At 41.3% G+C, this 27,200-nt stretch overlaps 3 protein-coding genes across 3 annotated transcripts; 1 reads left to right on the top strand and 2 right to left on the bottom strand.

Moving 5' to 3' along the window:
• The first annotated feature begins 32 nt into the window (after positions 1 to 32).
• ipo4 (importin 4) lies at positions 33 to 11,248 on the top strand. The gene is made up of 30 exons (XM_085287497.1): positions 33 to 384; positions 679 to 765; positions 853 to 932; positions 1,013 to 1,054; positions 1,154 to 1,283; positions 2,016 to 2,195; positions 2,361 to 2,426; positions 2,507 to 2,608; positions 2,732 to 2,815; positions 3,467 to 3,622; positions 3,744 to 3,797; positions 3,898 to 4,007; positions 4,122 to 4,230; positions 4,569 to 4,698; positions 4,854 to 4,967; positions 5,187 to 5,300; positions 5,425 to 5,548; positions 5,771 to 5,882; positions 5,973 to 6,094; positions 6,178 to 6,255; positions 6,477 to 6,534; positions 7,176 to 7,281; positions 7,537 to 7,730; positions 7,859 to 7,909; positions 8,115 to 8,240; positions 9,191 to 9,417; positions 9,540 to 9,672; positions 9,822 to 9,926; positions 10,319 to 10,388; positions 10,571 to 11,248. The coding sequence occupies exons 1-30, from the start codon at positions 319 to 321 to the stop codon at positions 10,699 to 10,701; spliced, it is 3,261 nt and encodes a 1,086-aa protein (XP_085143623.1). The 5' UTR covers positions 33 to 318; the 3' UTR covers positions 10,702 to 11,248.
• LOC146567542 (uncharacterized) lies at positions 11,186 to 12,821 on the bottom strand. The gene is made up of 4 exons (XM_085287498.1): positions 12,371 to 12,821; positions 12,182 to 12,281; positions 11,952 to 12,081; positions 11,186 to 11,451 (listed from the first exon to the last, which is right to left on the bottom strand). The coding sequence occupies exons 1-4, from the start codon at positions 12,496 to 12,498 to the stop codon at positions 11,354 to 11,356; spliced, it is 456 nt and encodes a 151-aa protein (XP_085143624.1). The 5' UTR covers positions 12,499 to 12,821; the 3' UTR covers positions 11,186 to 11,353.
• Positions 12,822 to 13,979: 1,158 nt separating this feature from the next.
• On the bottom strand, positions 13,980 to 27,027 carry rec8b (REC8 meiotic recombination protein b). The gene is made up of 18 exons (XM_085287496.1): positions 26,846 to 27,027; positions 26,668 to 26,736; positions 26,330 to 26,472; positions 25,149 to 25,224; positions 24,592 to 24,709; positions 22,530 to 22,596; positions 22,355 to 22,422; positions 21,578 to 21,659; positions 20,730 to 20,787; positions 20,354 to 20,549; positions 19,863 to 19,997; positions 18,901 to 18,976; positions 18,363 to 18,541; positions 18,070 to 18,109; positions 17,906 to 17,981; positions 17,708 to 17,809; positions 14,735 to 14,841; positions 13,980 to 14,550 (listed from the first exon to the last, which is right to left on the bottom strand). The coding sequence occupies exons 1-18, from the start codon at positions 26,899 to 26,901 to the stop codon at positions 14,459 to 14,461; spliced, it is 1,740 nt and encodes a 579-aa protein (XP_085143622.1). The 5' UTR covers positions 26,902 to 27,027; the 3' UTR covers positions 13,980 to 14,458.
• Positions 27,028 to 27,200: the final 173 nt, after the last annotated feature.

Below are 27,200 nucleotides of genomic sequence, written 5' to 3'. Positions count from 1 at the left end.
GAAATCTGCTGGTCCCTTTAACGCAACTCACATGGAACTCCTGGCCGGTTCTGCCTCGCGTGCTGGCAGTTGCAGCGTTCGTGGACCGGACCGAGCTTAGATATTGTCACCTATCAGTCTTCCTTTTTCGTTTCGCACTTTAAAATCGAATTTTCCCAAAAGGAAAATCTGTAGCTAGCTTTTAGAACTACCAAGTGACATATTTGACAGGTGTCGCATTGGGAAGAAGGCACACAACTCGTTTTATGTACGAGTCTGTCAACGTCAACGTCAACTAACAGTACCGCTCACAAAACGGTTATCTGAGGGGTGACAGAGATGACAGAAGAGCTCGAGCAGATTCTTTCGCAGCTCACACAGCCTGATAATGCAATTATTCAGCAGGTAACGTCACAAATAATTTTATTAAAGTTAACGTTAGCCTTACTTTGCCCGGCTATAAGTGAACTTTTTGAAATGGCTGCTGGAGATAAGCTAGCTGATGTTTGTTAAGGTTTGGTTAGCTAACTGTTAAACCACTGGTACTGATATTTAGGACCACTGGGTTGTTATATTAGCAGTTTACTGCCTGAATAGTTGGTACCTTAATTAAAAACCAGGCTTAGGTTGTGAGTCAGTTGGTGAGCTGTTATTTCTTTGTGGCACCCACCACAGACAATCTCTTTTGTCCTCTTTTAGGCCACAGCTCAGCTGAAACAGGCGTTCAAAGACCCAGCTATTATTCCAGGCTTGTGTGCGGTCATGAGTGGCTCCCAAAACCCTCAGGTACTATATACCTTTTATTATTTTATCCTCTAGTGTGTGTGTGAAAAGAATGCCCATCTTTGTAAACATTTGGCATCCAACATGCAGATCCGTCAGTCAGCTGCAGTGATGCTGAGGCTGAGGGTGAAGAAACACTGGAAGAAGATCAGCCCTAATGACAGAGAGAGGTTTGAGTTTTACTTTTCTTTCACACTACCAGCTTTCATAGTTTAAACTCTGCTGTGATGTTTGCGTTTTATTCACACAGTCTGAAGGCAGTGGTGCTGCAGGCTTTCATGCAGGAAACAGAGTAAGAAAATGCTGCACTTACTGTTTTGCATTCTGTAGATATAGACCTACACATTTGAGCTGTCATGAGCCGTTGTTTCTCTGTTTATTTTCTTTGCAGGCACACGGTGCAGCATTCACTCTCCCAGCTGTGCGCTGTAATGGTTAAACATGAGACACCAGACCGTTGGCCTGCCCTGCTCCAGCTTCTCAATCAGTCCACCAAGAGCAGCAACCCTCATGACAGACAGGTAGCCTGATCAAGCACCAGATAGGAGTTCAGATTAGTTTAATGTATTTACAAGTGTAGATGATGATAGATGCACATGTCTGGACTAGTTCATAACCTGTGTTAGCTATAGCTTAAAGCAAGGATGTCACACACATTTTGCATTGTGGGCCACATAAAGCTGACTTTGATTTTAAGTGATACACACCAGTGAAAGTTTAACTACACATTTAATCTGTAATATAGCTTAACATAAGAAAAAGAAGTGCAGTTTTAACTGTATGTCTCAGGTTTTCTACATGATAATAACAAATGATGCTTTAGTTAATGAAAGACAATTGCCAGTATAGCTCATTGGGCTTAATTTGTAAGAAGTAAATGTGTAAAAAATGGTAGGTCATTGCCCAGACTGTTCAGTAAGTTTTTGTTAATTCACAGAAAATATACTGTTTGTTCTATGTTTTCCCTGCTTGTTACCTTGTGTCTAAACAAACAAAAAACAGATTTCCAAACAGGTCAATTTCTGTCTTTTTTTCCCTCTGGTTTAGTATAAATGGGTGAAGTCTGTAAAGGTTAGAAAACATACAGTTAAAAGTGCAAAGTTTATATCCCCCTTTACATTTTTTTCAGCTGTATTAGGCTGGCCAATTCTGGTTCTCAGGCCTTATGTTTGAAACATTTGGGTTAAAGTCTCATATTTTATTACAATTTGTGCATAGTTTAATCACTAGAAATATCGTAATTTTTTTGCCAGGTTGGACTCCTGCTGCTGAACAAGGTGATCGAATCCAACGCTGAGCCTTTCAAGCCCCACTACTGCCAGCTCCTGCAGCTGCTTCGTAGTGTGCTGGAAGACCACAACAACCCTACAGCTCTGTACTATTGCATCCTCACCCTCACAGCCATAACAGAATTCATTGGCACAGAAGAGATGGTGAGGCAAAACAACATTTCAGGCAATGTGCAGACATTGAAACTATTCCACAAGAGATTTGTTTATAATTGCACTGCATGTGATCCGTTACAACTTAAGTTGAAATAATTTTCAAAAATCTAGAAGTATTTTGTCACAACTCAATAACATCTTGCTCTCTTATAGCACCTGATGCGTTCCATCCTCCCAAATCTGATTGTTGCCCTGAAATGTCTCATCAAGGCTGATCAGGTAAATTCTAGCAAATGCTTTTGTACCTAATGTGTTGATAAATACCTACTAAATTATTACTTCTGTCTCTCCCTTCACAGAACCAAGCCAGTGAGGCCATGGAGGTGTTTAATGAGCTCATGGAGAGTGAGGTGTCCGTTATCGTCCCACATGTTGCTGACGTTGTCCGCTTCTTCTTGGAGGTACGACCTAATTGTGTGAATTCTGTTTGATATTCTAAATTTTATTCATTTTTTTAAGCTGACAAGTGATGTTTGGTACCTGAATGCTCAGAGGGTTTTACATGTGCTTTCTGCTTGTGTTAGGTCGGCAGTGACACCAATCTGAGTGACTCTCTGCGAGTGAAAGCGCTCTCTTGCGTCACCTTCCTCATCAAGTTGAAGAGTAAGGTGAGTCATCCACCAGCTCTTTAAATATCTGCCTTATGTGTGTGTGTGTATGTGGAGTTGTAGAGCATATGAGAATCTTATGGGTCTGTCAAAAGACATGACTGCTTGTCTTGTCTTTTCTTGACACCAAACGTAGTGTTTACCACTGATAGCCATCCTAAAAAAAGCAACGAAAACATTCAAAATTCACAAATTAAAGTTAACACTGTTCTCACACATTTTATTATGTGCAGTTTAGTCATTATAATTTATAGAATTTAGAGAATAATTAAAAATACTAAGCTGTGACTTGACAAAATTATATATGTCATAAGTATAGGTCATCTGATTTTGGACCTTCTAGGAAGAGACGGTTTGTCTACAAGATTTTCTTTGTATTCGATTAAAATGAATAAATGAGTGTTTTCTGGGAATGGGACTAGTTATGCAAAATGAATTAAACTGACTGTAAAAACAAAGTGCAATCTCTTGTGACACATAACTGAATAAAAGCGGATTTACATAATGGATACTCCTTGTACTCCCAGCAGCTGGGAACTGGTTTGGTTTTTATTGGATACTTATTGGTGGAGTATCACATAGCTTTAAAATGTACGGAATATAAAAGTTGGATGCGAAATTTGAAATAATATATTTTTCTAATCTTCACAGACTGTGCTGAAGCAGAAGCTCCTGAGCCCAATCCTGCAGGCCATTTTCCCTGTACTGACTGCAGCTCCACCTCCGGGTGAGCAGGACCCAGAAGATGAAGAGGACGACAGCGGAGATGGAACAGATAATGAAAGTCCCAAACACTGTGCTGCTCAGGTGTTTAACTATTTTGATATAAATTGTGCTTTTTTTGTTGTTTTTTATCAAAGAAGTTCACTTTGCAGGAGCTTAAAGTAATTTTGAATAAGATTTGACCTGTTCTTTTGTCTGTTTTCAGATTATTGACACTATGGCTCTTCATATGCCTCCAGAGAAACTGTTCCAACAACTGGTAGGTCATATAGATTTGGAATAACTCTGATCCCTGGCTGTTGTATCTGCTTTCTGATAGTGTGTTAAATTGTTTTGTTTTGTTTTGTTGTTTGTAATAGATGCCCCTTACTCAGACCTGCCTTGCCAGTGAAAATCCATATCAGAGGAAGGGAGGCCTCATGTGTCTTGCTGTGCTGGCTGAAGGGTGTGCAGACCACATACGCACTAAGTACGAATGCTTGACATGAAATAAGTGTATATATGTTGTTGATATGTGTTCAAATCTATACATGCAGTTTGATTTTGACAATGTCTAAACATTCTTTGTGTATCTGTGTGGTAGGATTTTAAAATCAGTGCTGCAAACAGTATGTCAGAGTCTTTCAGACAGCAGTGAGGTGGTACGCAGTGCAGGCCTTTTTGCCCTTGGACAATTCTCTGAACATTTACAGGTGAGTCAGAACACCTCAGTGGGAAAAGCTGTTTTTCTGTTTATTTTTGGTTTTCAAGCCTTTAAAATCTGGTTCTTTGGGGTTTATACCTGGAATGAAGTGCTTGCATGTTTTATTCTATTTGTGACACAGTATGCTCAGTTTAGACCTTATTTACAACGGGAACTGTGTGTGAAGGAATGGACAGAAGTTATCATAAGATGTTGCATGCTATAGGATGTACTTAAAGTGTCACTTATCTCAAACCTGATCTATATGGATGTTTATAGTTTTTTCCACAATAAAACGAAGAACTATTCTCAGTTTCTTTTTCTAAATTTTCCTTCTTTGCTTTCCAGCCTGAAGTGAGCACGTATTGTTCAGAATTGATGCCTTTGTTGCTGGGATACCTTTCTTCGTTGAACCAGGCCAAGGTTGGCCACGTCACGAAAGCGTTTTACGCCCTAGAGAACTTCATGGAGAACCTAGGTAAAATATCTCCCCAGAGACAAGCACAGTAAAAGTCACACAACTTCCCTACAAGGGGAGAAATTACCAAAATGTTCTGCAAACCAAAAACTATTGTTAAACAAAACAAAAAGTCACCTTCTTTTCATCATCTCTCATTTTGGTTTTACAAACAGGAGCTGATATTGAGCCCTATCTGCCCACTCTGATGGAGACGATGCTTTCTGCTCTGAACAACACTGATAACCTCAAGATAAAAGAACTGGCAGTGTCTGCTATCGGTGCCATAGGTAACTGAATGTCAGGGTTTTATACATTAACCAGTAAAAAAAAAGAGTTCTAGTTTTCTGACTGACTGTGTAAGATAATAGTTCAATAAACATCCTCAATTATTTGTTCTTCCAGTGTCAAATACAGAAAGATAGAAAGACAAGCTATTATGACATTAAATCTTATCTCTTAAATGAAAACTAACCTAATCTCTCAACTACCTCAAATGACTTTAACAGCCAATGCTGCCAAGGAGCTGCTGGTTCCCTACTTCACCCCAGTTATTGAAAGTTTGAAGGGCTTTCTGACCACCACCACAGAGGAAATGAGGTCTCTACAAACTCAGTCTTTGGGTTGGTAAACTTCAAAATTCTCTCTAAACTAAAAAGTTTTCTTTTGAGATCAGGAAACATTTTAACCACACGTTCCCTGGTAGTTTCTGTAGGCTCTGTCTCACTGTTTTATTGTTGCTGTCAGATACTCTCTCTGTTCTGGCCCGCACCATTGGCAAAGATGTCTTCAGTCCTCTTGCTGCTGAGTGTGTTCAACTGGGCCTCAACCTCACCAATACCATTGATGACCCTGACCTAAGACGCTGCACGTATGTTACAACTCTTTATTGAACAAAGCAAACATTCAAGAAGTCAACGTTGTGATTCAAAACACATTTTTAACTAGTCCTCATTTCATTCCCTGCTAAAAGATCTCTCCCTGCTGTCAGAGCTTTATTATTGTGTTGTTGTGGTCTTCATAAATAGTAGTACAGAAAAGCTCCAGCTTACCTGTTGGTTGTCCTTCACCTCTCTGTCGCTCCATCTTTCAGGTACAGCCTCTATTCTGCTGTATCCATAGTCACCCCTGATTGCCTGACTCCTCACCTCACTGCCATAACAACTGTAATGCTGTATGCTCTGAAGTCCAGTGAAGGCGTCACGGTAGAAACTATTACTGTAGCACTTGTATTTGAAATATTCTCAATTAAAACGAATGTTTCAATTTCCCACTTCCTATTTTGTTGTTTTCAGGCACATCTTGAGGAGGACAAGGCGTTTGTTCTGCTGGACGATGATGACGATGAAAATGACGAAAAAGATACAGAGATTTTTTTAGAAGATGACAAAGGGACAGATATCCATGATGTGGCTGGGTAAGGCTCACATACTTGCACACACACGTAGTTCATGTTCATCCAAATACTCACACTGAAAACCCAATGTGTCCATGTCTTAGGTTCAGTGTGGAGAATGCCTACATTGACGAAAAGGAGGATGCCTGCGAGGCACTAGGAGAGATTGCCTTCAATGCTGGGTAAAACTTCGTAACTTCTTCTTTTCTTTTTTTTTTCTTTTTTTTTTTTTTTTTTAAACCTTCAGTGATGGGAATTTTACAGAGATTAACACACATGGATAAATGTACTTAATAAGAATAAAAAATTAGGAAGTGTTCTAAAACTTGTGTCCCATGCGAGACATTTTAGATGTGAACATGTGTGTAATTTTTGCTCTTGTTGCTGTGGTTTCCCCTGACAGTGTTGCCTTCCAGCCCTTCCTGGAGTCCAGCTTCCAGCAGGTTTATGAGATGAGAGATGTAAGTGGCTCCGGTTGGCTGGTTGACCAAATATCCCTCTCGTTTAATGTGCTGTGAAGGGCACTTTGTGGTCTGTAATTGTGCATCTAGTTATAAATGACCGTCTATAGGTTAATTGATAATGTTGATTTGAATCCTGCCTTATATTGTTATCTTTGGTCAGTTTTAAAAGCTATTTTCACAGATATAAAAATGTTTTACTATTTCCCTTGATAAGCTTTAACAAAGGTGAGGCAGCTAAAACAATCTTCTAACAGTATATAGACTACTGCTAAATACATTGTAAGAGACTGTAAGTTGTGGCTAATAAACATTAAAGACCCTTTCCTTAAAAAAAAAACAAACAAACACATTTATGCTTTGGCAAGGTGATCAAATGTTTTCCTGCTAGCTGTTGTGCCTATATCATTTTATTAATACCTTACTTTTTCAGACGATATGTTGGTACTGCTGTGAGAAAAATGTGGCATTACAGTATCCCTTTTTTTTAGGGGTCAATCCTTGTTGGTTCTGCCATAATGCCAGGGTCCCTCATACTTTATCTTCCTTTAACTTCAGGAGGGTCATACTTGCATTGAACCTGTCACGTCTGTCAGCCCCACCCAGTAAGCTGTAGTATTCTCTCTTACTTTTCTCCCCAGTTTCCCCATGAGGATGTTCGCAGGGCAGCGTTTGGAGCCATGGGGCAGTTTTGCCGAGCTCAGCACAAAGTGTGGAAGGAGAATCCCACTGAGGCCAACCAGCAGGGTATTACAGGGCACCAGCAAGCTGAATTAGGCAGTAGTATTGTCTGCTCTAGATTCAGTAACACAGCCGAGGCGGATAAGACAAGTTTCTAAACAGAGATAGAAAGTTGCATATAGATTTTATATCCTGGAAAATTATATCCAGTTTCAACTTAGAAATGTGCTTTTTGTGTATAACAGGAATCAGCGCCATTGCTTTTCATACATTTTAACTTTCTTCTTCGATGTTTCTGCACATCTTTTGTCCCACACTCAGCCCTGTTGAAGTTGTTGGATATAGTGGTTCCCTGCTTTTTGGAAACGGTGCGAAGGGAGCCCGAGCGTCATGTTGTGATGGGTGTCTTGGAAAGCATGAATAGTGTCATCAAGTCCTGCAAAGAGGAGGTTTTCAAAAACCCTTCCCGCCTGAAGGAGATCAGCCATGCCATCCGCGATGTGCTCAAGAAAAAGGTGAGGGTGTGGGTGATGGATGGTTTTATTTGCTAAAACTCATTTGTCACAGATTGTTTTGCTTAGAATGAATTGTGCTTTAAAAGCCTTCCACTTTTTTTTTCCTGTTGTTTTCTCTGCCTTCTCAGACCCCGTGTCAGGACAGCGGTGGTGATGAAGCTGATGATGAAGACCAACAGGTGCTGCAAATCAAACAGTAAACTGGATCAACACAATGCTGAATTTTTGCTGTGAAAATATCTGTCCTGATCCAAGAGCTTTAGTGTTTTCTGTGGCCCACTTTTAAATACAATGCAGTCAAAAGTAACAATATGAGTCTGTGAAGTTTTTATCTCTTTTTTCCCTCCGTATTGATTATTCCTGTTGATGTGCTGTGTGTTTCAGGCAGAGTATGATGCCATGCTCCAGGAGTTTGCAGGGGAGGGAATCCCCTTGGTGGCCGCCTCCGTTCCTGCAGACAACTTTTTCCCCTTCCTCAATGACCTGTTGCCCTTCATCATGAACAAAGCTGTGAGTCCGAATGCACTGATACATTTAGGCGTGTGACAGGAGTACTTTATACCCCAGCACCTTTTTCTTTTTTCAGATGGCAGTTTATTACAAAGCAAGTAACAGAACTAGTACCATGTGTTATCCCCTGCCATCCGTAGATGTTACAGATCTCAACTTATAAATAAATAAGAAAAAATATTTAAAAGAGAACATAAATAAAGTCACACAGTCATTTAACGAAGACTTCCAAAATTTCAATTTTATAGGTTTAACATATTTGACCCAAATATCCCAAAGTTTAAGATCAATAAAGAAAGAAAACATTTCCATAGTGTAAATATCACTTAATATATCTGTGTCAAGAGATTTATTCTAAAAGACACTTCTTCAGCTGAGTCTGAAAGGTAGAAACACACAGACGCTGTAGTTTTTACTTGCAAGGGCGGTCACAGAGCGCTCACACGAGAGTGGGGGGCCCTGTGATCAGCGCTCTGTTCTTGCACTTGTCTTTATTTATACACAAGAAAAGTAATACAATAATGAAAACATTTGTTCAGTGGAATATTGATACGTGTGTGTGTGTGTGTGTGTGGTGTGTGTGTGTGTGTGTGTGTGTGTGTGTGTGTGTTTGAATGTGGGAAGCAGCCCCTTTTCCTGGTAAGAGCTCAGAACTGCTTGTTCAGCTTCTTACTATCGCTGTGGGAAGATTCAGATAAAAATATCTGAACAAGTTTTATAAAAGAACAATCAGTTCTAAGTAATAAAAAGGTCATCATGCAGTATTCTATCACATGTAAACTTATATCATTAAAAGCTTATACTGACTACTAAGTACAATTTTCCATTGACAATCTGTCACTCTTGAACTGATTGATTTTGCTAAGCACAGAGAAATGTTTTTAATCTGGTTTGAAATCCTTTGGGAAGAGTCACCCTAATAAATCATATTTATTTACTGAATTTCATAGAAATCCTCGTGCACCGTGGCAGACCGGTCCTTCTCTGTGGGCACCATTGCAGAAATCCTCCATGCTCTCATGAGCGTGTCTGGGGGGCGGGGAGTGGCAGGCCGCCTGTCCAATCGGTTGCTTCCTGTACTGGTAGCTGGAGCGAAGGACAGTGACCCTGAGGTTCGGAACAACAGCGTGTTTGGACTGGGATGCCTGGCTCAGGCAGCTGGACCCATCGTTGTATCGTATCCTTCTTAACTGTGTGTGCTTCTGTTTGGAATAATTGTTGTGTTTGGCAGTACACATTTTATTTTGTTTTTTCAGACTAAATTAAATCCATTGCAGTCCTTAGCAAAGTCTGTCTCAGAGACTATCCCATGATGCTGTCTGTGTTTTCCAACCTGCTGTCCAAGGAATCTGACCTCAGGGTAATTGATAACCTGTGTGCTGCCCTCTGCAGGATGATCATGAGCAATGTGGATGCTGTCCCTCTGGAACAGGTTTGTTATATTAAATATTTCAGCTAATGGTTCTCACCTCTTCAGCTAAACTTAACTACAGCATATTTTCACAAGCAGGAAGCTGAGTGCAACAGTGCTGCAAAAATGTTTTCAGAATTTCAAGCAAATGACTCTTTGCTCACTGACAGGTGTTGCCAGCTTTGGTGGCTCGTCTCCCGCTCAAAGAGGACCAAGAAGAGAACAATACAGTGTTCAGCTGCCTGGCTATGCTCTACACACACAGCCCTGCTCTGGTACAGTCAAAACCACATTTACATCTGTTTACATTTCCAATGTAGAGGATGAGTTTAGATCACTGTGGTCCGTTGTCAATTGTGTTGCACAGGAAATTGTGTTTCCTTACATTTATTTTGTGTTGAAAGAAGTCTTTGATCCACATTGATTATTAAAGAGCAGCTGTTCACATGTTTAGAAAGATGCTTTGTAAGGAAAACTTCTGACCAATCATCTTTTATTAAATGTTAAATCATTTATTCTTACAATCTAACACATGCAGAAACTTTGACATGCTCTGATGTAAATCTTGAATTTCTTCACATTGTGCATTTTGTCCCTAAATGTAAAAAATATTTGAATCAGACTTTTTTCCTTAAGTTTATGTATTTTTTTTTTTTATCTCTTTCAGGTCGTGAATTTAATGAAACCCATAGTTGCTGCTTCCAGTCATGTCCTAGGCAACAAGGATGTTGATAAAGGTGAAGATTTCTGCAGAATAGCAGATTGCATGTAAAAATTCCCTCGAATGAACCCTCGTGACTCAGAGCTTCACATCTGATGTTTCTTAGCATCCTGCACAGCACTCTCATCAGTATTTCGTTCTTTTGTAGTGATCTGTCTCCAGTGTTGACCTCTAACTCTGTTTGTTTCTCCTCCACAGAAAGCCAGAACATTTCAGTAGCACTCATGCAAAAGTTTGCCCAGAACCACAGTGCTGAGTTCCAAGCAGCTGTGACCTCACTTCCTGCAGAGCAGAGGGATAGTCTCAGCGCAGCCATCACTGCCTCATAGCCCACACACATAGATACATCCTTCCACTCAACAACCAGAAAAATTATACTGTAGGTAGAAAATGGGACAGTTGTGTGTCATGTTTAAGCTGGATGATCTAAGTGCAGCACTTCAGCCATTCTTCAAAAGTTATTATTACATTCAGCAGCTCTTCTTTTTATTTATTTGCTAACATGCATGCTGTGTTTACATTTTCTTATGTTAGGAGTTCTGGTTCTATTTTGATTTCCTGCTTTACTATAAATCAATTTAACCTGTGGAGAAAGATGTGTGTTCTTGCTCCTTTGAACTGCCTTATTCAGAGATTTCTTAATGTTTGTACACATGCTGAGTTATTAGTTTTGAAAACAGTTACTTTACCTTTAGTACTCTGCTGATGCTCAGAAATACAACCTGTGACCTTACAGAGCCCAAAAAACTTTCACAAAACACAAATTAACAAGGACAGAAGCTTTTTACAAATGCTTCAGTAATGTAATTCTAACAAGTTATGCAATGTCAGTTCAGAAGTATTTATCACTAAATAAAACCAGTCTTGTCATAATAAGCTTTGCTGTGGACCGCTGGAGCATTCATGTTAAAACTTTCTTACAAAAAAAGGTAATCAGATGTTAAGTTTGTTCAATTTCAGTTGTACTCATTGTGTTGCTCCTCAGATCTCCCGTTGTCCCTGAGCCTGAGTAAAGCCCGGCAGCTTGTTTTCAGTGTCCAGCGCCATAGTCATCTGCACGGGTGTCAGTCCATTTTCCCCTGATGCAAACACAGAAGCACACAGAAGAATCTTTGTGAGCCCATGTGGCATTTTAACTGGAAAACTCATGTCTGAGACATAAATTCCACATATCGTCAGAGGCTCTGAGGGCTTTTAATTCTGCATTTAATTCTGCTCCTACAAGAGTAAATGAATAATTGTCATTTTGAAAAGTGGACCTGATTCCTGACAGTGCTGAGAAGTCAGGTTTTATGTGGACGCTGACGTAATGTTTGGTACGATTTTTTTGTCATTGCCTCAGGCTGTGGCACACCACTGTGATCCACATGAGTCTGACAAGTCACCCGTTATCTGAGAGGTCGCTGTGCACTGCAGGGAGAGTGGCTTTTTTGGGGGGCATGGCAATGTAGATATTGGCTAACAGTGACACAGCAAAGAAAAATCTGAATCAAGAAACCCCGAGCCAACTTGAACGGCAGCAGAAGTGAGATTATGAGCCTCACATATCAAAAGTGTGAGATTTAAACTGCTTCCAGACCTGCACACGTCTGTTTCCAGGGCAGGATATCCATTCCAGTGCGGCAGAAGGAGCGGTCAGTGTGGGCCTCGGTGCTGTACAGGACCTCCTGGAGCTGTTTGTCTCCTGGCTTCTGGGCTTTCACGCGTACCTGAAGGACAGAACAGGAAAATCAAGTTGCTCTCACTGTCACCTGATTTCCACAGACTGCCATCACACCACATCCCTGCAATTGGATCTCACAGCTGTACCTCTAGGATAGTGATCTCTTTCTCCTTCAGCTTCCCTGCTTTGTTTTTCACCTGGGTCTTCTTGGTGTCAACCCAAACCACCCTCTCCTTCACCTCTGACCTGAATATACACACACATTAATAAATATTCATTAGATTGCTTCTTTAAAAACAAAATAAAAACACTTCCTCACATGGAGTGAGACTCACTCTTGGATGCCCAGATCAGCAAGTGTGGTGTCCAGGAAAGGGAAGGGCTGGTTTGCCAGGTCGGCCTGCACCTCGATGGGCAGTGTCACCGACATGGGGATATCCCGCTCCACTATGACGCGCAACATTTTGTTGTGGGACCCCGGGAGCTTCCTTTCTGCCGGTCGGTTAGCCTGCTCCACAGTTGCCGCCTCCTCCAGAGAGCGTTTTGTGTCGTCTGCTGCCAGCTTGACTTGCTGATCTGTATTTCAGGAGGCAGTGGGTTTTTACCCTCTCCCCCTTTGATCCTGTGCGTTATCTTTTAAAACTTGCTATCTGCACCTTTTGGCTCCAGCACGTCTTTATTGTTAGAGCTGTTGCTTGCTGTGTTCTTCTGCGGGGTGCTGATGATTCAGTGTTCTGCTTCTTCTGATGGTAAATGCCTCTGGAAAGCCTGAATATGTGAGCGCGTCTGATTCATACAGCGTTCTGCTCTGCCCCCCGGGCTGATATATGCAGCCAGTGTGAATGTGTGTTATGTGTCACTCAGATGTTAGGTTCATTAGACTGTCACAAGAGTGATGGATGGATGTTGGTGTTTTTAGGGCCAGGTGTATGAGCAGACCAGCTTCTGCTTTTAAATCAGGTAGAACGCGACCTCATCTTTGTGCAGTGCGTTACACATTTAATCTTTTTAACTGATTGGTGATTTCAGGCTAAATTAGTGAACTCTGTGACAAGAAAGGAAGTGAAAAAGCGACAAGGTCACTTCAGGTTCAATGTCAACAACACATTCATGACTGCTTAATGAGATAATCCATCCACCATATCTAGTCCTCCACTTATCATCGTCAGGCTTCCCCGTGTGCCCTCTGTCTCATTTCTCTGAGAGCTGAGGTGAGACAGCAGTCTTTCACATCACAGCGTCACATTTTCCGCTGTAAAGAAAAAAATGCATTCCAACTTTCAAAGTTTCAATCCTGCTGCTGTAGGACACAAACACATGACGTGTAGCATCACACCGGGCACACTGTGCGCTGTCCTGTACACTTATCTTCAGCTTTTCACTTTCCTTTGTGCAAACTTTCGTCAGTTCCTTTGATGCTGCAGGGACGTTAGACAGGGAATCTCCACTGTTAATGGCCACAGTGACAAACTATCAAAACTAATGTTGAGCAAACTATTGCACCATAAATGTTTTTGTACACAGTGGAAAACGTAGCAGTCAGCTGGCTATTCTTGTACCAAACATTATGTACAACGGACACTTCTTGGCACGATGTCACCACCTGAATGCATAGCAACAAAATTCCCATTCCAGTGTGCTGATGTGAATGAGGATTTCTGCCCTGACCTCAGCTCGGGCTTCTTGGCCTCATCGAGGTATTTGACAAGCAAGCGCTCATATCGCTATTGAGCCATGAGGTCACAGAGGAGTTTTTCTGCCAGCGAGGCACCATCTGGTCCCGTCACAGGCAGGAGATAAAGCCTCTGTAACATTTCACATTTCATTAATTTCTATATGCAGCATGTTTCTACAGCATGTGCAGAATCTGAAAGAGAGAGACTGATGTGTAGGCTTTTTCTAAGAGGCTCAGTCATCGTATGACAATGAAGAGAAGTCCAGTCCTTTGAGATGCAAAGAATAAGTAACATTTTATTAAAGATTTTAGTCTTTAAAGAGCTAAAATTTAACACAGCAAATACAAACTGTATAAAAGTGGAGTTAATTTTTATCCTTTAATATTTTTAACAGAGAAAATAACAATATAAAACAAAAGAAAAAAGCTATAATAATACAACACTCAGTCCAAACTGCAACACTCTGTTTAAACACCTGAAAATATAACCATACAAGCAATAAATCTGAACCACATGAGTAGGATAACATTTTTAAAAATATCCTTAAAAATACTGAATTTCCAAGCATAAAAACATGAAACGCTGATGGTTTTTTGTTTGTTTGTTTTTTTTTTTAAAAAGGGTCATGTTTAATTAAAAGTAATTCATTTAATAATCTTCATATGCTATTGATTAAAAACTGGATTTAACAATGTGTTCAGATGAGCTGAATCTCTACTAGGTTTTAGCTGGATGCTGTAGGTGTGTTCAGGCAGCCATTGTCAGCTTAGCAGAGCTTATGGTGATGCTGCTGTAGGGCTCAGCCTGATGTACGGTCACCTGTCCAGCAGACAGGAGCTCTGTTGGAAGGAAGCGTCACAGAATAGGGCCATTAAACATGTTACAGAGACCGCACTCTGTGACAGCCTTTGTTACTGTACAATGCAGGGAAGTTTGTGAAAGGTCAGCTTTAATGACACATCAATCCACCTCATTCTTCAAAGCTCTAAAAATCAATAAAATCCATTTCTGTCTTTCCCATACCCAGCAGTTTGTAGAATGTGTCAGTTGCAGTGGAGCGATTGGCCTCAGGGGGCAGCAGAGAGTCAAAGATGACTTCACCAAACCTCTGCAGGCTGAAGGTGATCCAGCTGGAAAAGAAACGTATGTTTTGTTTTTAAATATCTCGAGGAAGTACAGATTACGTTTTTTTAAACAATGATTTCATTTATTAAGAAACCAAGTTACCCAAACCATCCATGTTCTGTGTAAAAATGTGAGAAATCCCTTAAACCAACACGTCTAACAAGGTAAAGTAGGCTAAAAGCACATCATGCCACAATCTAAAGAAAGAGCTAAGAAAAAAAGTCACTGGCATCAGTCAGTCTGGAAAAGGTTACAAAGCCAGTTCTAAAGTCTGGGAACTCCAGTGATCCAAAGTGAGAGCCATTATCCACACATGGAGAAAAACTGTACCAGTAGTGAATCATCCCACGAGTGGCCAGTCTACAAAAATTACTTCAAGAGCACAGCAATGATTCATCCAGGAGGTCGCAAAAGTGACAAGGCCTCATTTGTCTCTGTTGAGGTCAGAGTTCATGATTCAATGACAAGAAAGAGACTGGGCAAAAATGGCACCCAAGGAGAAAACCACTGCTGAGCAAACAGAACACAAAGGCTCAACTCACATCTGTTAAAAAGCATCTTGATGTTCCCAGAGACTTTTGGGAAAACACTCCAATAAAACAATTCTGAAAAGAAGAGTGGGCCAAAATTCCTCGACAGTGATGTGAATGACTCACTATCAGTTATCAATCATGTCTGATTGTAGTTCTTGCTGCCAAGGGTGGTGCAGCCAGTTGTTAAGCTTAGGCGGTTATTTCATTTTTACACAAGGGATATGTAGTTTTGGATAGTTATTCATTTAATAAATAAAATCATAATTTCACCAAACTGCATTTTGTATTTACTTGGGTTGTTTTTGTCAGATATTAAAATCTGAAATGTGAAAATTTACAAAAACTGAAATCATGAAGGGAGCAAATACTTTTTCACAGTATTTGACATTTAAACAAAATCAGTCAGGGATACGTGTCAGACTCATCCCTCAGGTCTGCTGCTTCCTTTCGGTTTAGAATTTCAAAGCAAATGTCCAACAACTTAGAAAGCAGGTCAACCTGTTATGCTGGAGGCAAAAAGTGTATATGCAATTATACATGTTACCGGACATGAATATAATTATAGATGCACTGTGATCAACAGTTTCACTGTCTGACGCATGAACTGAATAAAAATTAGAGTTTTAAACCAGATCAAACCAACAGGGAGACTCCCAGTGTGTAGATGACAGCTCAGTGTAACATCCCTGAAAACACTGAAGACAAGTGTGCATCAAAAGACGAGTGACCCCAACACTGTCACATAAGCAAGGATGTGAAAATGTCTCAGATGCTGTTTGTTGGCACACACTGGATAAAGATTACGAGTGTTGTTAAGCGTTGTTTTGGCCTGTGTTAGGAAAGGAAAGTCACTGTGTTTCTCTTCATGCAATTCAACCAACACAGCTGAAACTCTGAATAAATAGACTAGTTGTCCTAGTTTTCAAACTGTAGCCATTAATGGTTCACCTTTAAAAGTCTGCCACAGCCTACCTTCAAATACAAAGAGCAGAGTAGCATGTCGTGCCACAAAAACTAATCACCTTGGGGCGATTCTGGCAACAGAGCAGAGTGTGGACTCTTCAGATCTCAACACGAGTGGATATTAGAGCACTAACGCGCATGTGGAGGCTGGGCAGCATTAACAAAGAGCCTGCACTCAGGAGCCAGAAAGGATTAAAAAGTAAAGAAAGATCCTTCAGCATCCTGTATTATCACAGTGACTCTTACATGTTTACCTATGTTGCAACACGTGTCAAACTCCTGCAGTCGGGGCTGTGTGGGCACACCTCCATGACACCTTAAAGCTGATGAGCTAAAGGTGCCACTACACCCTCTGCAGTGGTCGCTTCGCTCGTCTTTATTCCCCACTGTTAAGGTGCAAGAAGCCACTGCGTTATTCTTCTAAACAGTTGCAACATCTCCCCCTGTGTGTTTGTGCGTCTCTGAGCTACTGTGCAGAACTATTATTAAAATAATCATAAAAACGGGCACGATCGTACACTCGGGTCTTGCGCGACCGGCCGATGTGTCACAAAGATCATGTCTCACGACACAGGATGAGATGTAAAAATTATCCCACAACACCCGGCACACAAGCGTCACGGCGAGCATAAAAGCGGCCCGACACAGAGTGGGACAAAGCAAGCAGAGGTGGACAATTTCAAAAGATGTTTGCTGTTTTATAAAGAGTACAGAGAGGCCTGCGCATGTAATCAGCAAGAGACGATCTCTGTTTTCAGGGAATATCATTTCTATTGATATACTGAATATACGAGAAAGAAACCCTCGGAGCTGATAAGAGGCAAGCAGTGTCAGGTAGACCATTTAGATGAGGACTTCCAGATAAACTGCAAACTTAATTTACAATTCAAAACCTTTCCTTGTGCGCCCACTTTCATATGAGCTGCCTGGCTTGTGCTATATATGCAAACCACCTGATCAGAGGCGTTTTTCCCCTTATATTTCCCACACAGCCACTAACATGTTAAGACTTACAAATAAGCACTTTGTTCCCACTTTGCTTTTACATAAGGACTGATGTTGTTTAATCAAATTCGTGCTACAAGCAACTGTCACACTCAGGCTGATGAGCAGGTTGTTAGGAGTTGGCGGTGTGGGCGCCATAATGACAACATATAGTTCAGGATTCACGTGGACCAGATTGTAAAGACAGGCACGTCAATAACATCTATAGGTCTGGTCCACAATGTAACTCTCATTTCAAACAGTGGGCATCAGTGAGACTGAGTTTGACACAGCTGCAAATGTCTTTCATGCATTTCTTGGAGTTACAAAGTATGTTTGTGTGTCAGTGTGAGTGTGTTTGTGCGTGTTTGCTAGCTTATGCTTAGAGCACCTCAGCATGTCCCTGCTGTCTGCGTTAGTCTGAGCCTCGGGCATCTCAATCCTTTCTTCTGCTATGGGCTCCATTGGTTGTTGGACTTCCTCCTGCAGAGACCTGCAGACACACACACACAAACACATAAACACAAACACACAGTGATCTGTTTCTTATGCACCGAGCTGTCCATCTTTCTATCCATCTGAGACTTACCATCTGCTGATGGAAGTAACGGCATCGCTTACTGATCGATCTTCTTTGGACATGTCCAGCATCATATCTGACACAGCTGCTGACACACACAAACACGCAGTGAGTGGCTTTGTGCTCTTAAAAAAATCTAAGTAGTCTGTGTCAAAGATGAGAGTTCTTCTTACATGAGCCCTCTGTGCTTTGCAGTCTTAAATCACTGGGTATCTGAGAAAGAGAGAGAGTAAAGAAATAGAAATGAGGTTTATAATCTGATTTATTTCACCAATGAGCTGAACACACTGAGCTGGCAGGCTACCACTGCGGGCTAGCTGGATACCAGATAAGCCTTATTATTACAACTCTGGCTCCACAAACACCCTCTCAGAATTCAGGATGGCATTACACTGGAGTTTGGTAAGATTACCACTACTTTACATCAAAATCCTCCTCGTCGATGGTTAAATGTACGCAGACCCACCTCCTTCATGGATGAGTCCCTTCTCTTCCTCTCTGCCCTCATTATCTCTCTCTCTTGCTCTGACCCCAATCTCCCCTCCTCCTCTTCTTCCTCCTCCCCTTTCTCTTTTTCTTGTTTGGGCAGGACGGCGAGTGAGGCCTGCTGTTTCCATAGCGTCTGGAGGTCAGAGTGAAGGAGGGCTGTAGATAGGGCAAAAGGCAGACAGGGTGCTATGCCGACAGTTTGTTTTTTTTCTCTACAGCTATAGTTTTTTTTCACTATAGCTGATGACTGTGTTGGAGATTAGTCCCACCTATTAGCATGCAGAGGCCCAGTGAGGCTGAAGCTGATTAGAAACATGCACAACATTTATGTGGCGAACAGACAAGTTGCAGCATTTCTCTTTATTTATTAGGCTTCCTTACATGATGTACAAGGATTCTCTCTAAGGGATTTTATACTGCTCAATCCGTCTGTGCTTTCATTACCTGAGAATAAAAGGCTTAGAAATAATGGTTCGTATTCAGTCAACAGTAACTGTGTAGCTCCTGGTACTTACATCCACAGGGGGCGCTGAAGAGCTGAGTAGGAGTGGCACGCGTGGTCACAGACAGGAAGTCCAGCAACACGTCTGACTGAGAGAAAAAACAAGATTTTAGAGTGAAGGTTCTGGTGCAGCGAGGGAGGGAAACCAATCTCAGCATATCACAGGAATTTAAACATGGCAGGAAGGGAGCAACAAAGAAGGAAGGCAATGAAATCAATAAGCACTATTCCAGTGGGAAGAGAAGGAATAGAAGTGGAGAGCAGGAGTTTAATTAACAGACACCCTGGTGAATAGACACTTTGATGGCAAGACTTTGATTACAGAACAGCAGAGACTGAAAATCGGTCAGTCAACCACTGATCCCCGTCAACTGAACCAGGAACATCCAGTGAAGACGGATTTTAGTATGGAGTCTTTGTGTCTATTGCCTCTTTTCCATTAATACCTACTCTGCTCAGCTCAACTCCATTTTGGTTGTTTTCCACTACAATCGAGTACCACTTTGCTACGTGTGGGTCGTTATAGTAACGCGGACAAAAGTCCTGTGATGTGATTTGCATGTGACACAAACACAATAACAGCGGATGATGATCATCTACCTGCTGCTCAGTGTATGGCTTTTTCAGACTCAGGGACCGCACTGTTTTTTGTGTAGCTCTCGTGACGCCAATGACTGGCCAACTGTTGGCATGCAGTCTGTTGACGACATATTTTCGGATTGCCTCGGATCACCTGAAATCCGACAGGAGGTAACAAAAAGCCTAATGGAAAGCCCTAAAAAATGGATTGAGTCAAGTCGAGTAGAGACTCATGGAAAAAGTCTACATGTGTCTGAGAAGAAAAGAAGCTGTTAAATGTGTACATAACTCCAGCAGTTATGTGACGCAAACTGTCATTCAAAATCTGAAATATTTAGACTGAATTCATTCAGATAAATCTTTAAAAGTTCAGTGATGTCATCTTATTCTAACTACCAGTGTGAGCGTCTCGGCCCTCGGGTTCCCGATCTGCTCCTCCATCACTCTTTCAGATATCTGGACCTGAGGGTCTGCAAAGACCAGCTGACGCCTGCGTCTTCCACCGCGCTTCCTTAGAGGAGGAGCAGCCACCTGGTGGCACAGCAACAATCATACGTTTACAGTGCAATGACTTAACAGTCCAGAGTACGCATACTGGAAAATATGCAGCTCCATGTTGACACACCCGCACATGCTTTCTATTATTTGTTTCTAAAACAAAACAAACTGCTCGTGAGTCACTGGGCTACGGGTGTCATAAAAACAAGCTGTCATCACAGTGTTTCCTACACAATCATCGTTCAATAGCCTAAAAATAAAACATAGCTTTAATAGCTGTTTTTCCATCAACAAAATCCAGAGCCTTTCAGATACATCCCACACAGACACACCGGAAATCTTTTACTTTCTCACAAAACAGTAAAAGTGAGCAGTCCTCCTTATCCCACCTCATCACAGGGCCTTTCTGTCATTCGGTCCCCCTCTCTCCCAGATGCCCCAGAGGGTGGAGATGGCATGGCAACTTGTACAGGGGTCATCTCTAGGGCAATGGTTGCCAAAGGAACTGCCATAGGCTGACCTGTCTCCTCGTCCAGCAGCCACACACTGTCCCGGTCTGTCCCCAACACCACCTCCTCCTCCAGCCTGGAAACACACACACGTAGCACCACACTGAAAATGTTCATGAGACGAAAACTGTTATCACACCTTTGAGACACACATAAATATTCCTGTAAGTCTGCGGTCTATTTTCTGTGCACGGGCCGTAACAGCCAGTGGAAACACAAACCATGTTTGTCACTTTTGTTTCTAACCAGGACTCACTGATCAGCAGAAGACATGGCTCCTTTCCAGCTGCTCTCCTCTGTCTGCTCCTCTGCATCTGTTTAACACGTGTTGTAAACAACGCTCAGAGAAACAAGACACATACAAACTAACAGTTTTCACCAAATGACCCAAACTAATGAATCAAGTGGCTTAAATCTATTCTAATAAGACCCTAAAAAATCCTTTTCTACTCTCTCACTCATGTTTTAACAGAGAAAATTGGAACTAAATACAAGCTACTCACATGTTGTCCTGTCTTTTATAATTTTTGTCAGAGCAGAAGAGGCGATCTAAAGTTTCTGCCTCTCTGCTCTCCAATGAAACCAACCAGTTTCCAGAAAATAAATGTTTTCTTTCTGGTAGCAAAAGCACTCATGGGGTCAGAGCGGCTCTTTTTCCAATTATAGCCGTGGCACAAAGAATTTGACCCGGCTGATGGGGGCAGTCACATTACAACAGGCTTTCTCCTGACTCAGAATGGGGTCTTGTTGTAGGTGACCACATGCTTACAGTAAAGTAAATAAGTTCCGGTTTTGGCAGAAATCGATGCCTTTTCCTGTTATTTCTCAGGATTTCATAAACAAAAACGTCTTCAAGGCTTGGAATTAATGAAGCTAGCTTCAAATGAGGGTGATCTGTCTTTGCCACTCCTAAAACCTCTTAGAAGACAGTGCCAAAAATTTCCTCTAGGCAGAGAAAATACCCTGTGCAAGAGAGGGACGTGTTGCAGAGCTGATAAGAATTTCTGCAAAGCTAAAACATGATGTCAGGCTAAACACATAAAACCCTGTTATATGTGCACAGTGCTTATCACAGAGGACAATCAATGAGTCTGACAGAAATACCTTTATGGAACTGGTCAGCTTGGTCCATCAACAAGTCAATCTCTCTGGCTGTAGCTTCAGGAAGATCAGCTCCCTCGAAATCCTGACACAGAAAATGTAAGACGCGTGAATGAAAGACAGAAATAAAAATACAGCAGCAGCAACAGAGCTGAGAGTACAGATATTACCATGTTTCTGCCTGCATAGCAAAACTAAACTCATGAGACTGACAGTGCAACAGGGATGTGAGCAGCATGTCTCTGTGAGCAAACTGTGCACACAGGCCGATCTCAACAAGCCAAAATGGATATCATCAGCTGATGCGGTTCATGAGGGCCATCGGCAGTCTCTAAGTGACAGAGCGAGGAGGCTAATACTGTGTGATGGTCCTGCTCGACTTACAGTAGGGAAACACATCCCTCTGCCTTCTTTTCTCTGTCTGTCATTTTGATCCACATTTCCTCACAACACTCACCTCACTTTATCTTATACACACTGGGTTGGTTTGAGCACTTCAAAATAAGAGTTCTTATAAATATCTGGCCTTGTTTAACAGTAAACATCTTTCTCACAAGAGCATGTGACAGTGTACTACATCTTCTGCCTTTGATGCTGCTCCCTCGTCACAAAGCATGAGGCACACAGGAAGCAGGCTTCTAGCTTGTGACAAAGATGTTAACTGGAGATGTTGTGGGCACACGGTCCACATCCTGGCTCAGTGATTCACCAGGACGCCTGCTGTAACTAAAAATGATGACTGGGGTGTTTCTTGTCCCCGCACTATGACAGAGAGTTTACCTCAGCAGTGGTGATGATGAAGTGCTCCTTCTCAGTTAGAGTGATGGCAGCTGGAGGTGACCTGAAACCTGGTTTAACATTGCAGGAGGAATTAGGAGCACAAGGATGTGAGAGTAGCTGAGATTCAAATGGGGAGCAGCTACAGCTTTTTAAAATGCCAGAGTTTTCATCTCACCTCGTGTGGTGTGGGGACTGAGCACCAGGGAGTGCTGTGAACCAACATCTTCAATCACAAACCCCGCCTGGAAGCGCACATCACAAACACGTAACAAACACTTATGATGCAGTGCAGCAATCCTTTAAATCCATATAACATTGACTCATTCTACTCATTACAGATTATGAGGACAAAGTTCAAGTCCAGGTCTGCCAGATTTACATCACCCACACTCAGCAAGGAGTTATTCACTGTGATTTAACTGACTCAACACTATGAAGTATTGTAAGCAGGGAGAAATATAGTGCACAACCCCATTGCCACACGACTCGGGGTGTAAATAAAACCAGAATGCAATGACTTGCAAATCTCACAAACCCATATTTTATTCACAGTAGCAGTAATATAGTAATATACCAAATGTTTAAAATGAGAGAATGCAACAATTCAGGAAAAAAATCATTTCATGGCAGCAATATGTTTCAAAAAAGTTGTTACAGGGCCACGTTTAGCGCTGTGTATCATCTCCTCATCTTTTAACAGTCTGTAAACATCTGGTAGCTGAGGAGAGCAGCTGCTGGACTTTTTGGAGAGGAATACAGTCCTGACAGTCCGGGGTCTTCTGTCGTATTTCTCCTGATGTGCCAAATGTTTCCATTTGCTCTAAAACCTGTTTACACCCTTCAACACTGATGGTGTCTTTACAGGTGTGCAAGGTGCCAATACTATAGGCACTAATGCCATCAAAGATGGCTTTTGAACCGAGTGTTGATAACAACCCAGATGATTCCTCTTCTCTTTAATCTGAACTATAGGGCATCTATAACAGAATAATTTCATTTTAAATGAGCTTTGGCCAAGAGAAGCGCAGGGTCACGTTCATGTGGGGCTTCTTCTTGTCACGATAAGAACTTTAACCTGCATTTTAGAGGGGCATGGTGAATTGTGCTCACAGACGTGCCTGTTTTAATGCAGTGAGACCTGAGGCTCTGAAGATCATCTCATGGGCATCCCATACTAATTTTGACCCTTGCACACACAGATTTCTCCAGGATCTCTTAATCTTTTGAGTATTATGATTATGTACTGTAGATGATGAAATATATGGTGAAAAGTTTTTTTTCTGAAGTTGTTCTGCAGAAACCTCTTTAAGATGCATTTTTTATACCCAGTCACATTGCTCACTAGGTAACTTCTTAACTGCAAAATGTTCCTCCAGCGGTTTCTTTATTGTACCTCTTACTTACTCAGTGCTTTTCCAGCCTTTTGTTGCCCCATGCCAACTTCTCTGAGACATGTCGCTGCCGTAAAAATTCAAAATGAGGTGTTATCCTTCACGAAATAATAAAATCTCTTAGTTTAAACATTTGATATGTTTTCTGTGATCTATTGTGAATAAAATGTGGTTTTATGAGATTTGTAAATCACTGCATTTCCCCCCCAGTTTCGTCACTCATCCAAGTGACTTCTTCAGTCTCAGCTGACTGGAGGTTTCCCCAACCTTATAGACAGTACATTTGCACAATAACTGAAACCAGCCCACTGAATGAACAATGGGCAGCTCCTTGATCATTAATATGCTAATTGTCATGACCGTTGATCAAAAAACACTGATCAAAGCCCATTTGTAAACATTACCATAAAACAATAATCCAAGTAAATGGTGCATGTGTAATTTGTGGTAACAAACAAACAAAACTGTGTGAAATAACAGTAAGTTCTGCATTTATATGGCCAGTCACAATTTCAGGACATCAGATGTTTGTCTGTGTGTTCAGATAAGGACTAAATGTCACAAATAGTCTTGCATATGAAGCTCAACACTGAACTGATCTTTACAAGTCAAAAGATTTCTTTGGAAACAGGAGTTCGCCTGCATGTGTGAAATCCTGCAAGCTTCTATTATTATGATTCATGGTAAATCTAATCATTATTGTAATAGTAGCAGCTACTGCTGCCTCTCACCTGCATGCTTACAGAGCGTGACCTTCAACACTGACTGCAGTCCCTCTGTAGCAAACCTGACATATTACAGAGGCATGCATATATAATACTGGTGTATAATGGTGGGTGTATGTACCTGGGGTAATTTGTATGGGCTGGGTAGCTGGTGAGATTCCATGATACCAAAGAAGGGATCCTGAGCTCCTTCTGCCTCCTCCATCATGTACAGGATGTCAGGTATATCCAAAGCATTCCTACAGTGTGATACGCCAATGTTATTACTCAACATATTCAAACACTGCACACATTTTAGAATTTGCAGTTTCTAATAATATAAAATATCACTGGAATAAGACTAGAGCTCCTTCATATCGCACAAAATGGATTAATAAATAGCAAAGTGCATAACGTTACTGCTGTTCCATAATGTGGCTTATGAAACATTGATGAAGCTATTTAAAGGGAAGGAGAGCCATTTGTCCACTAATTTAAACACCATATTCTCCATTTTACTGTTTATTACTCCAAACAATCTGTTTGTCATCTCATAAATATTCAACAACAAGCCTGTGAGCTCACACTTCCCCAAACAGCTAAAACTTCCTGACAGTTCTGCTAATTTTTTTTCAGATGCCGCAAGAGACAAAACTTTCTTCCCCTGTGGATTAGCACACTGTGCGTGCATACACAGACCTGCCAGATTCAGCCATGTCTATAGGCACACATCTTTTACAGCGCAGCAGGCGGTCTATGGTTTGTTGAACCTCCTCTGGAAAACAGAAAAATTATGCACACGACTCGTACAAAAAAAAAAAAACAAGAGATGCAAGAAGAGGCATCACATTTAAGTTAACAGTGACAAATGTACTAAAGGTCACTTCAAGCTAACATGTGTATTCAACATCCTCATTGATAAAAGGTACTAAGAGTATTTAGGTTGCCTGTACCCAACCTCTCCCCCAAAGCCAGGATTGCCTCCAGCCTCATAGGACCTTCAACTGAATAAGCATATAAAAAAATGGATGTCTGGAAAAATAAAAATGAGCATGGAGGATGTTTGTGTCCCATTTTACAATGACCATACCAAACTCCACTAAGCCCTGCTTAATAATGCCATATAAACATCATACCCACACACTTGGAGGTTTTATTGTACTGGTGGGTGAAATTAAATGCCACTGCAGACAATGGCTGCTTTCTTGGCATCTCCTCCTGCTGATCATCCTGCATTATGTTTCACCATTTTCATCAACCATGACAGCAGCATGATTGCGAATCTGTCGGATGCAATATCATCGTCAGGCTGCAATTTGAGACCTGATGAATCGAGACTGTTGCGCTGTGTTTGATGATGTTGCTTTCATTAGTTCCATATTGGCTTCTAAATCACACTTATCAGGGGGAGCTGGGATGATAGCATTGTTTTGGTTTTTGCACCAAAACAGTTTTCATGACACAGAGAGAAGGTGACGAACACAATTTGTCTGATGTGTTTTGCATAAAGTAAACAAGCTGGGCTTTTTTCCCCAGTTAACATCAATCATGAAAAATAATGAAGCTGCTCTGTTTTTGCTTTTGGTTTATTTGAGTTAGTGTTTTTTGTTGGGGTTTTTTGGTTCAATTGAAAATCATTTTGCCAACCAACTCCCTTTTTTTTGCTAATCCTATATAAGCAATCTACCATGAAATGATTCCCATTTATTTTTTAATCCATGTTAGTCATCTCCTCAGTGTTTTGTATACACTTTCAAATTTGACAACTACTGCAGTGACTCAACTTGCAGCATAGTGTGTAGGGAAAGCAGAGGAATGTCATGGCTGATCACACGATTTCAGTTTCTCTTGTTTCTGCTGTCTTGCTGTTTGTTCCTCACCAAGCAAGAAGCCACACTGCCTGTGGTAGACTACAACCACTCCGTACTGCAGCTGAGAGGACAGGTACAGAGAGAACCGAGGCCTGGGCAGGCTGGGTTGTGGTGGAGGAACCTGTGCCGTCACATAGTCCAAAATCTCCCCGCTGTAAACATTCAAAATGAGGCAGATGAATCTTGACTAAATGTGCACAGTAAAACTTAGCTGCACAATTTACTGGCAAATGGAGATGTAGTGAAGTGCTAAGTTTGAACTAAGTAACCTAAACTAGTCTAAACCTTTGCTAATCTACTTTAGCAATTTTATCAGGCTTGCTATACAAAAACATGCACATTCATACCAGGTCCGCTTGACATTGACTCTCAGAAGCTCTCTGCGGGTCACCCTGATGCCTTTAGTGGCTGCTAACCTGAATAACAAAACACATTTACAAAATTTAGACATAACAGTTAGCTAGTCGGGAGGTAATGTCCATCAGGACTTCTTGCTAATGGCTTTGAAGCAACATGTAGACTCACCAAATTGTGGAAAAACATCCAGAATGTCGCTGGAGCACATTGGGGTAGTAAAACATTTCGTCTTATCTGTCAATAAAAATGCAAGAAGTTAAAGAACAGAGGACCAAGTTTAGGAACTAGATTAAAACACCAATCTTTGCCGAAATTTAAGTCTCGGTTTCCCGCCTCAAAACATGCTCCACCAATCCGGTTTCAGATTCAGGACACGATAGTAAACACCCATGATGCGTTCAAGTACTAAAAATAAATCCATTGCTGCATAAATAAATGTAAGATGAGTAGTTATGTTAGACTTTACCCGTTTAAAGAAAAACTAACATAGAGCCTTACAATTAAAAAGGGCATCAAATTACTC

The sequence above is a fragment of the Mchenga conophoros genome, linkage group LG9, assembly GCF_057382185.1.
Source record: "Mchenga conophoros isolate Kocher_MC1m ecotype Shallow Benthic linkage group LG9, M_conophoros_male_GT1.1, whole genome shotgun sequence".
In the NCBI taxonomy this organism is placed as follows: domain Eukaryota; kingdom Metazoa; phylum Chordata; class Actinopteri; order Cichliformes; family Cichlidae; genus Mchenga; species Mchenga conophoros.
The sequence above is the reverse complement of the archived record's forward strand: the minus strand, read 5'-3'. Positions and strand labels throughout refer to the sequence as shown.

Excerpts from the sequence above, each read along its gene's own strand:
- ipo4 (XM_085287497.1), top strand. The coding sequence starts at position 319 with ATGACAGAAGAGCTCGAGCAGATTCTTTCGCAGCTCACACAGCCTGAT. Across the intron at positions 2,427-2,506 it reads GTCTCATCAAGGCTGATCAG|AACCAAGCCAGTGAGGCCAT; the intron begins GTAAATTCTAGC and ends CTCCCTTCACAG. Across the intron at positions 4,231-4,568 it reads AATTCTCTGAACATTTACAG|CCTGAAGTGAGCACGTATTG; the intron begins GTGAGTCAGAAC and ends TTTGCTTTCCAG.
- rec8b (XM_085287496.1), bottom strand. The coding sequence starts at position 26,901 with ATGTTTTACTACCCCAATGTGCTCCAGCGACATTCTGGATGTTTTTCC. Across the intron at positions 26,737-26,845 it reads GGATGTTTTTCCACAATTTG|GTTAGCAGCCACTAAAGGCA; the intron begins GTGAGTCTACAT and ends TTTGTTATTCAG. Across the intron at positions 22,423-22,529 it reads CAGTCCCCACACCACACGAG|GTTTCAGGTCACCTCCAGCT; the intron begins GTGAGATGAAAA and ends ATGTTAAACCAG.
- LOC146567542 (XM_085287498.1), bottom strand. The coding sequence starts at position 12,498 with ATGTTGCGCGTCATAGTGGAGCGGGATATCCCCATGTCGGTGACACTG. Across the intron at positions 12,282-12,370 it reads GCTGATCTGGGCATCCAAGA|GTCAGAGGTGAAGGAGAGGG; the intron begins GTGAGTCTCACT and ends GTGTATATTCAG. Across the intron at positions 12,082-12,181 it reads AAGAGATCACTATCCTAGAG|GTACGCGTGAAAGCCCAGAA; the intron begins GTACAGCTGTGA and ends TCTGTCCTTCAG.